Source organism: Scyliorhinus torazame, chromosome 13 (assembly GCF_047496885.1).
Source record: "Scyliorhinus torazame isolate Kashiwa2021f chromosome 13, sScyTor2.1, whole genome shotgun sequence".
Taxonomy (NCBI): Eukaryota; Metazoa; Chordata; class Chondrichthyes; order Carcharhiniformes; family Scyliorhinidae; genus Scyliorhinus; species Scyliorhinus torazame.
The window spans coordinates 76,990,898-77,006,877 of NC_092719.1; the positions used below are offsets into that span (position 1 = coordinate 76,990,898).

General features: G+C 53.6%; 1 protein-coding gene across 9 annotated transcripts in view; it reads right to left on the reverse strand.

The window, feature by feature from the left end:
- The window catches only part of sox5 (SRY-box transcription factor 5), a 516,307-nt gene that overhangs the window by 248,880 nt on the left and 251,447 nt on the right, over nt 1-15,980 (reverse strand). For all 9 annotated transcript variants that reach the window (XM_072471812.1, XM_072471809.1, XM_072471813.1 and 6 more), the window contains one exon: nt 12,729-12,901. In XM_072471812.1, coding sequence (XP_072327913.1) covers nt 12,729-12,901 — 173 coding nt within the window. The remainder of the gene's footprint in view (nt 1-12,728; nt 12,902-15,980) is intronic.

Sequence of the window (15,980 nt, forward strand, 5' to 3'; positions counted from 1 at the left end):
GAAATGCGGCGCATGCGCGGGAGCGTCAGCGGCCGCTGACAGTTTCCCGGCGCATGCGCGGGAGCGTCAGCAGCCGCTGTCAGTTTCCCGCGCATGCGCAGTGGGGAGAGTCTCTTCCGCCTCCGCCATGGTGGAGGCCGTAGCGGAGGCGGAAGGGAAAGAGTGCCCCCACGGCACAGGCCCGCCCGCGGATCGGTGGGCCCCGATCGTGGGCCAGGCCACCGTGGGGGCACCCCCCGGGGTCAGATCGCCCCGCGCCCCCCCCCAGGATCCCGGAGCCCGCCCACGCTGCCTGGTCCCGCCGGTAAATACCAGGTTTGATTTACGCCGGCGGGACAGGCAATTTCTGGGCGCGACTTCGGCCCATCCGGGCCGGAGAATCCAGCGGGGGGTCCCGCCAACCGGCGCGGCCCGATTCCCGCCCCCGCCCAATCTCCGGGAGCGGAGACTTCGGCGGGGCCGGGGGCGGGATTCACGGCGGCCAACGGCCATTCTCCGACCCGGCGGGGGGTCGGAGAATGACGCCCCAGATAAGATGGGGTTGCTCACCCTGAAAGTAGAGAAGCTTATGGAGAAATTGAATAGACAATAAGACATAGGAGCAGAAGTAGGCCATTCAGCCCATCGGGTCTTCTCCAGCATTCATTGAGATCATAGTTGATCTGATAGAATCGTCAAATCCACATTCCCACCTTGTCCCCAATAACCCTTGATTCTCTTCCTGAGTAAAAATCTGTCTATCACAGCCTTGAACATACTTCACGACTCAGCCTCTACAGCTCTCTGCAGTAAAGAATTCTACAGGTTCACGACTCTCTGCGAGAAGAAATTCCTCCTCATCTCCGACTTAAAATGGGTGACTCCTTACTCGAGATTATACCCTCTAGTCCTAGAATCATAGAATCTCTAGTGCAGAAGGAGGCCATTCGGCTCATCGAGTCTGCACCGGCCCTTGGAAAGAGCACGCTACTTAAGCCCCACCTCCACCCGATCCCCGTGATAGAGCTGAAAGAGCGCGAGAAAGAGCGTGAGGAGAGCGGCAGGGGCACAGTGAAAGAGCGCGAAGAGAGCTGTGGGGGCACAATGAAAGAGCGTGAGGAGATCGGCGGGGGCACAGGATAAAAGAGCACTAGGATGGCGGCGGGGGCACAGTGAAAGAGCGCGAGGAGAGCGGCGGGGACACAGTGATAGAGAGCGAGGGGAGCGGCGGGGGCACAGTGAAAGAGCGCGAGGGGAGCGGCGGGGGCACAGTGAAAGAGCGCGAGGGGAGCGGCGGGGGCACAGTGAAAGAGCGCGAGGGGAGCGGCGGTGACACAGTGATAGAGCGCGAGGGGAGCGGCGGGGGCACAGTGAAAGGGCACGAGGGGAGCGGCGGGGGCACAGTGAAAGAGCGCGAGGGGAGCGGCGGGGGCACAGTGAAAGAGCGCGAGGGGAGCGGCAGGGGCACAGTGAAAGAGCGCGAAGAGAGCTGTGGGGGCACAATGAAAGAGCGTGAGGAGATCGGCGGGGGCACAGGATAAAAGAGCGAGGAGGGCGGCGGGGGCACAGTGAAAGAGCGCGAGGGGAGTGGCGGGGGCACAGTGAAAGAGCGCGAGGGGAGCGGCGGGGGCACAGTGAAAGAGCGCGAGGAGAGCGGCGGTGACACAGTGATAGAGCGCGAGGGGAGCGGCGGGGGCACAGTGAAAGAGCACGAGGGGAGCGGCGGGGGCACAGTGAAAGAGCGCGAGGGGAGCGGCGGGGGCACAGTGAAAGAGCGCGAGGGGAGCGGCGGGGGCACAGTGAAAGAGCGCGAGGGGAGCGGCGGGGGCACAGTGAAAGAGTGCGAGGGGAGCGGTGGGGGCACAGGATAAAAGAGCGTGAGAAGAGCGGCGAGGCACAGGATAAAAGAGCGCAAGGGGAGCGGCGGTGCACAGTGAAAGAGCGCGAGGAGAGTGGTGGGGACACAGGATAAAAGAGCACGAAGAGAGAGGCGGGGGCACAGTGAAAGAGCACGAAGAGAGCGGCGGGGGCACAGTGAAAGAGCGCAAGGAGAGCGGCAGGGGCACAGTGAAAGAGCGCAAGGAGAGTGGCGGGGGCACAGTGAAAGAGCGCGAGGAGAGCGGCGGGGGCACAGTGAAAGAGCGCGAGGAGAGCGGCGGGGGCACAGTGAAAGAGCGCGAGGAGAGTGGCGGGGGCACAGTGAAAGCGCGCAAGGATAGTGGTGGGGGCACAGTGAAAGAGCGCGAGTAGAGCGGCGGGGGCACAGTGAAAGAGCATGAAGAGAGCGGCGGGGGCACAGGATAAAAGAGCGCGAGGGGAGCGGCGGGGGCACAGTGAAAGAGCGCGAGGGGAGCGGCGGGGGCACAGTGAAAGAGCGCGAGGGGAGCGGCGGGGGCACAGTGAAAGGGCGCGAGGAGAGGGGCGGGAGCACAGTGAAAGAGCGCAAAGAGAGCGGTGGTGGACAGGATAAAAGAGCGCGAAGAGAGCAGCGGGGGCACAGTGAAAGAGCGTGAGGAGATCGGCGGGGGCACAGGATAAAAGAGCACGAGGAGAGCGGCGGGGGCACAGTGAAAGAGCGCGAGGAGGGCGGCGGGGGCACAGTGAAAGAGCGCGAGGAGAGCGGCGGGGACACAGTGATAGAGCACGAGGGGAGCGGCGGGGGCACAGTGAAAGAGCACGAGGGGAGCGGCGGGGGCACAGTGAAAGAGCGCGAGGGGAGCGGCGGGGGCACAGTGAAAGAGCGCGAGGGGAGCGGCGGGGGCACAGTGAAAGAGCGCGAGGAGAGCGGCGGTGACACAGTGATAGAGCGCGAGGGGAGCGGCGGGGGCACAGTGAAAGAGCACGAGGGGAGCGGCGGGGGCACAGTGAAAGAGCGCGAGGGGAGCGGCGGGGGCACAGTGAAAGAGCGCGAGGGGAGCGGCGGGGGCACAGTGAAAGAGTGCGAGGGGAGCGGTGGGGGCACAGGATAAAAGAGCGTGAGAAGAGCGGCGAGGCACAGGATAAAAGAGCGCAAGGGGAGCGGCGGTGCACAGTGAAAGAGCGCGAGGAGAGTGGTGGGGACACAGGATAAAAGAGCACGAAGAGAGAGGCGGGGGCACAGTGAAAGAGCACGAAGAGAGCGGCGGGGGCACAGTGAAAGAGCGCAAGGAGAGCGGCAGGGGCACAGTGAAAGAGCGCAAGGAGAGCGGCGGGGGCACAGTGAAAGAGCGCGAGGAGAGCGGCGGGGGCACAGTGAAAGAGCGCGAGGAGAGCGGCGGGGGCACAGTGAAAGAGCGCGAGGAGAGTGGCGGGGGCACAGTGAAAGCGTGCAAGGATAGTGGTGGGGGCACAGTGAAAGAGCGCGAGGAGAGCGGCGGGGGCACAGTGAAAGAGCATGAAGAGAGCGGCGGGGGCACAGGATAAAAGAGCGCGAGGGGAGCGGCGGGGGCACAGTGAAAGAGCGCGAGGGGAGCGGCGGGGGCACAGTGAAAGAGCGCGAGGGGAGCGGCGGGAGCACAGTGAAAGGGCGCGAGGAGAGGGGCGGGAGCACAGTGAAAGAGCGCAAAGAGAGCGGTGGTGGACAGGATAAAAGAGCGCGAAGAGAGCAGCGGGGGCACAGTGAAAGAGCGTGAGGAGATCGGCGGGGGCACAGGATAAAAGAGCACGAGGAGAGCGGCGGGGAACAGTGAAAGAGCGCGAGGAGGGCGGCGGGGGCACAGTGAAAGAGCACGAGGGGAGCGGCGGGGGCACAGTGAAAGAGCGCGAGGGGAGCGGCGGGGGCACAGTGAAAGAGCGCGAGGGGAGCGGCGGGGGCACAGTGAAAGAGTGCGAGGGGAGCGGTGGGGTCACAGGATAAAAGAGCATGAGAAGAGCGGCGAGGCACAGGATAAAAGAGCGCAAGGGGAGCGGCGGTGCACAGTGAAAGAGCGCGAGGAGAGTGGTGGGGACACAGGATAAAAGAGCGCGAGGAGAGTGGCGGGGGCACAGTGAAAGCGCGCAAGGATAGTGGTGGGGGCACAGTGAAAGAGCGCGAGGAGAGCGGCGGGGGCACAGTGAAAGAGCATGAAGAGAGCGGCGGGGGCACAGGATAAAAGAGCGCGAGGGGAGCGGCGGGGGCACAGTGAAAGAGCGCGAGGGGAGCGGCGGGGGCACAGTGAAAGAGCGCGAGGGGAGCGGCGGGAGCACAGTGAAAGGGCGCGAGGAGAGGGGTGGGAGCACAGTGAAAGAGCGCAAGGAGAGCGGTGGTGGACAGGATAAAAGAGCGCGAAGAGAGCAGCGGGGGCACAGTGAAAGAGCGTGAGGAGATCGGCGGGGGCACAGGATAAAAGAGCACGAGGAGAGCGGCGGGGGCACAGTGAAAGAGCGCGAGGAGGGCGGCGGGGGCACAGTGAAAGAGCGCGAGGAGAGCGGCGGGGACACAGTGAAAGAGCACGAGGGGAGCGGCGGGGGCACAGTGAAAGAGCGCGAGGGGAGCGGCGGGGGCACAGTGAAAGAGCGCGAGGGGAGCGGCGGGGGCACAGTGAAAGAGTGCGAGGGGAGCGGTGGGGGCACAGGATAAAAGAGCGTGAGAAGAGCGGCGAGGCACAGGATAAAAGAGCGCAAGGGGAGCGGCGGTGCACAGTGAAAGAGCGCGAGGAGAGTGGTGGGGACACAGGATAAAAGAGCACGAAGAGAGAGGCGGGGGCACAGTGAAAGAGCACGAAGAGAGCGGCGGGGGCACAGTGAAAGAGCGCAAGGAGAGCGGCAGGGGCACAGTGAAAGAGCGCAAGGAGAGTGGCGGGGGCACAGTGAAAGAGCGCGAGGAGAGCGGCGGGGGCACAGTGAAAGAGCGCGAGGAGAGCGGCGGGGGCACAGTGAAAGAGCGCGAGGAGAGTGGCGGGGGCACAGTGAAAGCGCGCAAGGATAGTGGTGGGGGCACAGTGAAAGAGCGCGAGGAGAGCGGCGGGGGCACAGTGAAAGAGCATGAAGAGAGCGGCGGGGGCACAGGATAAAAGAGCGCGAGGGGAGCGGCGGGGGCACAGTGAAAGAGCGCGAGGGGAGCGGCGGGGGCACAGTGAAAGGGCGCGAGGAGAGGGGCGGGAGCACAGTGAAAGAGCGCAAAGAGAGCGGTGGTGGACAGGATAAAAGAGCGCGAAGAGAGCAGCGGGGGCACAGTGAAAGAGCGTGAGGAGATCGGCGGGGGCACAGGATAAAAGAGCACGAGGAGGGCGGCAGGGGCACAGTGAAAGAGCGTGAGGAGAGCGGCGGGGACACAGTGATAGAGCACGAGGGGAGCGGCGGGGGCACAGTGAAAGAGCACGAGGGGAGCGGCGGGGGCACAGTGAAAGAGCGCGAGGGGAGCGGCGGGGGCACAGTGAAAGAGCGCGAGGGGAGCGGCGGGGGCACAGTGAAAGAGCGCGAGGAGAGCGGCGGTGACACAGTGATAGAGCGCGAGGGGAGCGGCGGGGGCACAGTGAAAGAGCACGAGGGGAGCGGCGGGGGCACAGTGAAAGAGCGCGAGGGGAGCGGCAGGGGCACAGTGAAAGAGCGCGAGGGGAGCGGCGGGGGCACAGTGAAAGAGTGCGAGGGGAGCGGTGGGAGCACAGGATAAAAGAGCGTGAGAAGAGCGGCGAGGCACAGGATAAAAGAGCGCAAGGGGAGCGGCGGTGCACAGTGAAAGAGCGCGAGGAGAGTGGTGGGGACACAGGATAAAAGAGCACGAAGAGAGAGGCGGGGGCACAGTGAAAGAGCACGAAGAGAGCGGCGGGGGCACAGTGAAAGAGCGCAAGGAGAGCGGCAGGGGCACAGTGAAAGAGCGCAAGGAGAGCGGCGGGGGCACAGTGAAAGAACGCGAGGAGAGCGGCGGGGGCACAGTGAAAGAGCGCGAGGAGAGCGGCGGGGGCACAGTGAAAGAGCGCGAGGAGAGCGGCGGGGGCACAGTGAAAGAGCGCGAGGAGAGTGGCGGGGGCACAGTGAAAGCGCGCAAGGATAGTGGTGGGGGCACAGTGAAAGAGCGCGAGGAGAGCGGCGGGGGCACAGTGAAAGAGCATGAAGAGAGCGGCGGGGGCACAGGATAAAAGAGCGCGAGGGGAGCGGCGGGGGCACAGTGAAAGAGCGCGAGGGGAGCGGCGGGGGCACAGTGAAAGAGCGCGAGGGGAGCGGCGGGGGCACAGTGAAAGGGCGCGAGGAGAGGGGCGGGAGCACAGTGAAAGAGCGCAAAGAGAGCGGTGGTGGACAGGATAAAAGAGCGCGAAGAGAGCAGCGGGGGCACAGTGAAAGAGCGTGAGGAGATCAGCGGGGGCACAGGATAAAAGAGCACGAGGAGAGCGGCGGGGGCACAGTGAAAGAGCGCGAGGAGGGCGGCGGGGGCACAGTGAAAGAGCGCGAGGAGAGCGGCGGGGACACAGTGATAGAGCACGAGGGGAGCGGCGGGGGCACAGTGAAAGAGCACGAGGGGAGCGGCGGGGGCACAGTGAAAGAGCGTGAGGGGAGCGGCGGGGGCACAGTGAAAGAGCGCGAGGGGAGCGGCGGGGGCACAGTGAAAGAGTGCGAGGGGAGTGGGGGGGGCACAGGATAAAAGAGCGCAAGGAGAGCAGCGGTGCACAGTGAAAGAGCGCAAGGAGAGCGGTGGGGACACAGGATAAAAGAGCACGAAGAGAGAGGCGGGGGCACAGTGAAAGAGCACGAAGAGAGCGGCGGGGGCACAGTGAAAGAGCGCAAGGAGAGCGGTGGGGGCACATTGAAAGAGCGCAAGGAGAGTGGCGGGGCACAGTGAAAGAGCGCGAGGAGAGCGGCGGGGCACAGTGAAAGAGCGCGAGGAGAGTGGTGGGGGCACAGTGAAAGAGCGCGAGGAGAGCGGCGGGGGCACAGTGAAAGAGCATGAAGAGAGCGGCGGGGGCACAGGATAAAAGAGCGCGAGGAGAGCGACGGGGCACAGTGAAAGAACGCGAGTAAATCGGCTTGGGCACAGTGAAAGAGCGCGAGGAGAGCGGCGGGGGAACAGTGAATGGGCGCGAGGAGAGGGGCGGGAGCACAGTGAAAGAGCGCAAAGAGAGCGGCGGGGGCACAGTGAAAAAGCGAGAAGAGAGCAGGAAAGAGTGCGAAGAGAGCGGCGGGGGCACAGTGAAAGAGTGCGAAGAGAGCAGCGGGGGCACAGTGAAAGAGCGCGAAGAGAGCAGCGTGTGCACAATGAAAAAGCGTGAAGAGAGCAGCGGGGGCACAGTGAAAGAGCGCAAAAGAACTTGCCTTTACGGGAACCCCAGAAGCAGCCGGGAATCGCGGAAGCATTGTCTGGAGGGCGGAGCCTAGCGACCGGTTCACAGGGCAGTATATCAGCTACATTTTGTTAAGCAGGGAGAAAACCAGGGAGCATCATGGGAAGGTAGGTAATATAAAAACCTACCTTGTCATCCGTGGTGAAAGTGAAGGTAAGTGATACGTGAAGGTAAGAATTTAAAGTTTAGAAATTAAAGTTTAGAAACCAAATTGGTATAATGAGAGATATAAAAACAAGTTTTTAAAAATAATAACAATAACATTCAAGTTAATTTAAGGGTTAAGAGAACTCAGACCCGTGCCACGCTCCGCGTGTGCGATGTGGGAGTTCAGGGACCCTTCCGGTGTCTCTGACTTCTTCAAGTGCGTCCAGCTGCAGCTCGTGTTAGATCGCATGACGGCTCTGGAGCTGCGGGTGGACTCACGTTGGAGCATTCGCGATGCTGAGGACATCGTGGCTAGCACGTTCGCTGAGTTGGCTACACCGCAGGTGAAAATTACTGAGGGAGGTAGAAAATGGGTGACCAAAAGACAGAGCAAGAGTAGGAACGCAGTGCAGGTGTCCCCTGCGGTCATCTCCCTGCAAAACAGATATACCGCTTTGGATACTGTTGAGGGAGATGACTCACCAAGGGAACCCAGCAGCAGCCAGGTTCATGGCACCGTGGCTGGCTCTGCTACGCAGGAGGGCAGGATGAAGAATGGCAGGGCTATAGTGATAGGGGACTCAATCGTAAGGGAAATAGACAGGAGGTTCTGCGGACGCAATCGAGACTCCAGGATGGTATGTTGCCTCCCTGGTGCAAGGATGTCTCGGAGCGGCTGCAGGACATTCTGGGGGTGGGGTGAACAGCCAGCTGTCGTGGTGCATAAAGGCACCAACGATACAGGTAAAAACTGGGATGAGATCCTACAAGCTGAATTCAGGGAGTTAGGAGTTAAACTAAAAAATCGGTCCTCAAAAAGGTAGTAATCTCAGGATTGCTACCAGTGCCACGAGGTAGTCAGAGTAGGACTGTCAGGATAGATAGGATGAATGTGTGGCTTGAGAGATGGTACAAGAGGGAGGGATTCAAATTACTGGGGCATTGGAACCGGTTCTGGGGGAGGTGGGACCAATACAAACTGGAGGTCTGCACCTGGGCAGGACTGGAACCAATGTCCTGGTGTTTGCTAATGCTGTTGGGGAGGGTTTAAACTAATGTGGCAGGGGATGGAAACCGATGCAGGAAGTCAGAGGGAAGTAAAATGGGGACAGAAACAAAAGGCAGTAAGGGGGAAAAGTGTAAGGCAGAGAAGCCATAGTCACAAATCAAAAAGTGCCACAGTACAGGGTACAGTGACTGAGGAGAGCTCAGTGAATAGGCCCAGTAATACTAAAAGGAATAAAACGGGAAGTAAAAATATAAATGGAAAGCGTAGCAGCAGGTCATTACATGAAGTCATGGGTTCAACGATAAAGAAAATTAGGAGAAAAGTTAAGAGGAAAAATAACTTAGGAGAGGTTACTGATAGAGGTGCTAAGATTCAAAACAGAGATTTAAAAGCCACCATAAGGGTACTTTACCTGAATGCTCATAGTATTCGGAATAAGGTAAACGTGTTGATGGTGCAAATCAGATTGAATGACTATGATTTAGTGGTTGTCATGATATCCATATTAACATATCATGGTGCAATCACACACACACACACACACACACACACACACACACACACACACTGATGGCAGGTAGATGGACCAAGCAACATCACAGCCAATCACCAGTGAGAGCACACGCACTATAAAACAGGGAACACCACAGTTCCCGCTCAGACCACCAGGAGATAGCCCAGAGCACAGAGCTCACAGCGTGCCACTCAGACATACATCATGTGTTGAGTGCCTCTCTAAGTTAGTGCTAGGGCTGGGTCCACAGGTTAACTGGTGAAGTACGAACCACAGCCAGAAGTTAACAGTTGTTATTGTACAGAATAATAAAACAGAGTTGTACCATCTACAACCATATTGGTTTGTTTGTATATCGGAACACCCAACACGACAGTGGTCATTACTGAAACATAGTTAAAGGATGGTCACAACTGGGAGTTAAATATCCAAGGGCATCAAACTATTCGGAAGGACAGAGTGGATGGTAAGGGAGGTGGTGTAGCTCTGTTATTTAAGGATGACATCCGGGCAGTAGTGAGAGATGACATCGGTGCTATGGAGGATAAGTTTGAATCCATTTGGGTGGAAATCAGGAATAGTAAGGCGAAAAGGTCACTTAAAGGAGTCGTCTATAGGCCATCAAATTGTAACGTTACAGTGAGACAGGCAATAAACAAAGAAATAACTGATGCATATAGAAATGGGACAGCAGTTATCATGGGGGATTTCAATCTACATGTCGATTGGTTTAACCAGGTCGGTCAAGGCAGCGGAGGAGTTTATAGAATGTGTCTGCGTTGTTTCCTAGAACAATATGTAATGGAACCTACGAGGGAACAATCGATCCTACATATGGTCCTGTGTAATGAGACAGGATTGATTCATGATCTCATAGTTAGGGATCCTCTCGGAATGAGCGATCACAATATGGTGGAATTTAAAATACAGATGGAGGGCGAGAAGATAAAATCAAACACTAGTGTTTTGTGCTTAAACAAAGGAAATTACAATGGGATTAGAGAAGAGCTGGTTAAGGTAGACTAGGAGCAAAGCCTTTATGGTGAAATAGTTGAGGAACAGTGGAGAACCTTCCAAGCGATTTTTCACAGTGCTCAGCAAAACTTTATACCAACAAAAAGGAAGGGAGGTAGAAAGAGGAAAAATCGACCGTGGATATCTAAGGAAATAAGGGAGAGTATCAAATTGAAGGAAAAAGCATGCAATGTGGTAAAGATTAGTGTGAGACTAGAGGATTGGGAAATGTTTAGGAGGCAACAGAAAGCTACTAAAAATGCTATAAAGAGTAAGATAGATTATGAGAGTAAACTTGCTCAGAATCTGAAAACAGATAGTAAAAGCTTCGACAAATGTATAAAACAAAAAAGAGTGGCTAAGGTAAATATTGGTCCTTCAGAGGATGAGAAGGGAGATTTAATAATGGGAGATGAGGAAATGGTTGAGGAACTGAACAGGTGTTTTGGGTCGGTCTTCACAGTGGAAGACACAAATAACATGCCAGTGACTGATGGAAATGAGGCTATGACAGGTGAGGGCCTTGAGACGATTGTTATCACGAAGGAGGTAGTGATGGGCATACTAATGGGGCTAAAGGTAGACAAGTCTCCTGGCCCTGATGGAATGCATCCCAGAGTGCTAAAAGAGATGGCTAGGGAAATTGCAAATGCACTCGTGATAATTTACCAAAATTCATTGGACTCTGGGGTGGCCCCGGCGGATTGAAAATTAGCAAACGTGACACCACTGTTTAAAAAAGGAAGTAGGCAGAAAGCGGGTAATTATAGGCCAGTTAGCTGAACTTCAGTAGTAGGGAATATGCTGGAAACTATCATTGAGGAAGTAATAGCGAGGCATCTGGATGGAAATTGTCCCATTGGACAGACGCAGCATGGGTTCATAAAGGGCAGGTCGTGCCTAACTAATTTAGTGGAATTTTTTGAGAGGATGAGGATACCGGAAGTCTGCAGGGGGATTTGGATAGGTTAAGTGAATGGGCTAGGGTCTGGCAGATGGAATACAATGTTGACAAATGTGAGGTTATCCATTTTGGTAGGAATAACAGCAAAAGGGATTATTATTTAAATGATAAAATATTAAAACATGCTGCTGTGCAGAGAGACCTGGGTGTGTTAGTGCATGAGTCGCACAAAGATGGTTTACAGGTGATTAAGAAGGCAAATGGAGTGTTGTCCTTCATTGCTAGAGGGATAGAGTTTAAGACTAGGGAGGTTATGCTGCAGCTGTATAAAGTGTTAGTGAGGCCACACCTGGAGTAGTGTGTTCAGTTTTGGGCTCCTTACCGGAGAAAAGACGTACTGGCGCTGGGACATTGTACAGAGGAGTTTCACTTGTTAATCCCAGAGTTGAGGGGTTTGGATTATGAGGAGAGGTTGAGTAGACTGGGGCTGCACTCATTGGAATTTAGATGGATGGGGGAGATCTTATAGAAACATATAAAATTATGAAGGGAATAGATGGGATAGATGCAGGGAAGTTGTTTCCAGTGGCGGGTGAAAGCAGGACTAGGGGGCATAGCCTCAAAATAAGGGGAAGTAGATTTAGGACTGAATTTAGGAGGAACTTCTTCACCCAAAGGGTTGTGAATCTATGGAATTCCCTGCCCAGTGAAGCAGGTGAGGCTCCCTCATTAAATGTTTTCAAGATAAAGATAGATAGTTTTTTGAAGAATAAAGGAATAAAGGGTTATGGTGTTTGGCCGGAAAGTGGAACTGAGTCAACAAAAGATCAGCCATGATCTCATTGAATGGCGGAGCAGGCTCGAAGGGCCCCACCTAACATAGACTCTCCCGGGCAGCACGGTGGTGCAGTGGGTTAGCTCTGCAGCCTCACAGCGCCGAGGTCCCAGGTTCGATCCCGGCTCTGGGTCACTGTCCATGTGGAGTTTGCACATTCTCCCCGTGTTTGCATGGGTTTCGCCCCCACAACCCAAAGATGTGCAGGCTAGGTGGATTGGCCACGCTAAATTGCTCCTTAATTGGAAAAAATGAATTGGGTACTCTAAATTTATGAAAAAAAGAAAAAAAACATAGACTCTCCCACAAGGAAAAGGAACCTCTCAGCATCTACCCTGTCAATCCCCCTGAGAATAGTTATGGCTCAATAAGGTCACCTCTCATTCTTCTAATCTCCAATGAGTATAGGCCCAACCTACTCAACCTCTCCTCATAAGAAAATCCCTCGGGTAAAATGAAGAGAGACCATTTTTGCTGGTGGGAGGACCAGTAAAGAGGGGACAGGGATTTAAGACAATTGGTGGAAACAGAAGAGGAGAATTTGTTTTAAATTACATAGTGAGTTATTATGCCTGAAACGGCAGTGGGATCAGTTTCAATAGTAACTTTCAAACAGGGAGTTGGATATATGATTGAAAAGGAAAAGTTTGTAGGACTTGGGTCAAGAATGGAATGTCTTGGACAGCTCTTTCAAAGATCAGTACAGGGACAATGTTCTGCACTATTATATAATTTTCCGCAGCCCTGATAGATGGGTAGTGATTTACACATAGAATTTGATACACAGGTCACAGCATGGCTTAAGTGTACTTACCTTAAACAACTCCCAAGGCAATCTTTTATTATATTGTTTCAGCCATAAAGATCCAGACTATTAAGAATATGTCACCAGGGTTATAGGTCATGGTGCAAAAGTCAACTGATGCCCACATAATTTTAGAGTAAGAGGCACCAAGCATCCCCCTGTAAAAACCAAGGGTTTTTCATGAAGTTCTGAATTATAGCCTCTTAATTCAGCAGCTCTAGCAGCAAAATGCTGCTGAACTGTGCCTGACACCCCGTAAACTGGAATGCTCCATTTGAGCTGGACTCACTTGTTCCTGCTGCTGCTTGGCTAGCTCCATTTGCTGCCGCTGCTTCTCAATCTGCGAGGCCGCTAGCTTTTTCTGTTCATCGTGGGCCGCCAGCAACTGCTCACGCAAGCTCGTCAACTGATTAATCATCGCCATGAGCTGCCGTTCCTTCTCCGCTAGACTCTCTGGTGTCCCTGCAATCCATGGCACGAGGAGAGAGAGAAAAAAAGTTTTAATTCCTCTTGATTGTTGAAGTGTGTGTGTGTGTGTGTGGGGGGGGGGGGGGGGGGGGGATAGTGGAAGAAAAGCCAGCAGGGTTAAAAAAAAGCATGATTTTTAAAAATTAGTTCATGGGATATGGGCATCAGTGGCTGGTCCAGCATTTATTGCCCACCCCTAATTGCCCTTGAACGGAGTGGCCATTTTAGAGGGCATTTAAGAATCAAAGGAAGCAGATATGACTAGACCATTCGTGATAATGCCTATGACCACATATCTCCACAACATCCTTGAATGGCATTAACCATTCATCTCAACACTCCTAAGACCATTCAACACTAGAATTGCTAAAGATCTATCTCACTTCATTGTTCCTTTGGTTGACATGACTGGGTGCGAAGGGACTTTGCCATAGCAAATTTAATGCACTTTGTGCATTTCTTGTCAAGCTTTTGTCAGAGTATCCAATTTTATTTTCCAATTAAAGGGCAATTTAGTGTGGCCAATCCACTTACCCTGCATATCTATGGGTTTATAATAATATAATAATCAATTTTTGTCACAAGTAGGTTTCAATGAAGTTACTGTGAAAAGCCCCTAATCGCCACATTCCGGCGTCTGTTCAGGGTGGCCGGAATTGAACCTGCGCTGCTGGCATTGTTCGGCCTTACAAGCCAGCTATTTAGCCCACGGTGCTAAACCAGCCCCATAGTTTGTGGTGGTGAGACCCACGCAGACATGGGAAGAATGTGCAAACTCCACATGGACAGTAACCCGGGACCAGGATTGAATCTGGGTCCTCTGTGCCGTGAAGCAGCAGTGCTGACCACTGTGCCGCCCCAGTTGTTTTTAAACCAGCGGATGCTCGAGAAAATGCCGCACCTCCCTGCACGCAGGCCTGTTTGAGGAATATTACTTTGAATGCAAAGCCTTCTGTCTGAATCCTTTCAGCACTTGCAATTTTCTTCCTTATTCCAACACATTCAGAATTAACGTGTTCCATAACCTGCACACTTTGGTAATGGTACTAATTAGCATTCTGCACTGGGAAGTCACAGTAAGCTATTTTTGAATTTGCGTTGCGCAAGGGAAATGCACACGCTGAAATCCAAATAAGCTTGCAGTACTCAAAAGGTTAATGGAGAATAATTAAAACATCATGAGAAATTTCATTTTACATTCAGCCCAAGCGACACCAATCACCTCTAGTCATATTATTATCCCGCATCACTACTGGAGCACATGTAGTTGTTTAGCTCTCTATTTAATTATGATCAGCTTAAAGGGGACACTGTCATAACGAGTTTTCGAGTTTCTGATTGACAAGCCAGGCCATATTTTAGTGCTGATGTTTGAACACGCAAATCAGAAAGTGCATCACATGTTGGAGAGCGAGGTCTTGCTTTTATATCGTAACCTCCACATGCCCAGGACGTTGCTAAGCACTTCAGCCAAAGGGGTACTTTTAAAGTGCTGTCACTGTTGTAATACAGGAAGCAGGGTGGTCAACATATGCATAGAACGATCCCACAAACACCAGTGCGAAACATTTTTTTTAAAGATTTAGAGTACCCGATTATTTTTTCTCCAATCACGGGGCAATTTAGCGTTGCCAATCCACCTACCCTGCACATCTTCGGTTGTGGGGGAGAAACCCACGCAAACATGGGGAGAATGTGCAAACTTCATACGGACAGTGACCCAGGGCCGGAGTCAAACCCAGGTACTCAGCTCCGTAGTCAACAGTGCTAACCACTACACCACCGCCAGCACCAGTGAGAAACATGATTATCTGGATATTGTGGCTTTATCTGTTCTTTCTTTCAAAGTTACGACAGGAGGAATCTATATGGACGTTCATCACCCCCCCCCCCCCCCCCCCCCCAAGCCCCAAGTCTGGTTTAGTTGTTGTTTGGGGGGATAAATGATGGCTGGGCCATGAGGTTCTCCCCTGCTCTTTTTTGAGCAGTGCAAAGAGATATTTTAGATGAATCAGAAAAGGCAGACAGCACAACAACATTTTTTGAAAACAGCATTTCCAGCAATGTAACAGTAAAGCACCAAAACACTATGGATGCTCCAGGCCTGATGTAAAACATTCCAGGCCCGGTTCATAAAAAGAGTCAGATTGGACTTGAAATGTTAACTCTTTATCTCTCCACATATACTGCCAGACCTGCTAGTTTTGACAGCACTTTCTGCATGGAAGCTCCACTGTGCCAAATCTCTGGCGTGGGGCTTCACTCCACAGACAACCTATACAGAGTCTAGGGGGTCACCACTAAACCAAGGCAGACCCCTAAAGAAGACATCCCTGCCTAATCAGCAGGGCCCCAAACACTGAAGCCAAGAGTTCATTGTGCTCTGTCAATAATACTATAGTTTTAAGAAAGGAATTTGCATTTTGACATAATACTTTTGATGGAGTGAACCACTGAGCACTTCACAGAGGGTAATTTAGAGAAAACAAAACTTAACAAACCAAAGAGAACACTTCAAGACAGGTGATTGTACAAACATATGATCTTGGAGGATGCCACTCGGCACTTCGAACCTGCCGCCTGCCCCTGACAAATTTTCACCCCCTTGTTAATCAAGAATCTTATCTACCTCTGCGTTAAAAATGGGCAAGGACAGGCAGCGCGGTGGCGCAGTGGGTTAGCCCTGTTGCCTCACGGCGCCGAGGTCCCGGGTTCGATCCCGGCTCTGGGTTACTGTCCGTGTGGAGTTTGCACATTCTCCCCGTGTTTGCATGGGTTTCACCCCCACATCCCAAAGATGTGCAGGCTAGGTGGATTGGCCACACTAAATTGCCCTTTAATTGGAAAAAATTGATTGGCTATTCTAATTTTATTTATTTTTTAAAAATTTTAATGTTGCAAGGACTCTGCCTTTTGGAGGAAGAGAATTCCAAAGGCTCATTACCCTCCGAGAGAAATTAATTCTCCTCATCTCGGTTTGAAATGGGTGCCCCTTTATTTTATATTCTTAGTCAAATCGTCTTGAAGGGAAAGAGAGGGGGAGAGAGGCAGCGGCTTAGGGAGCATATTCCAG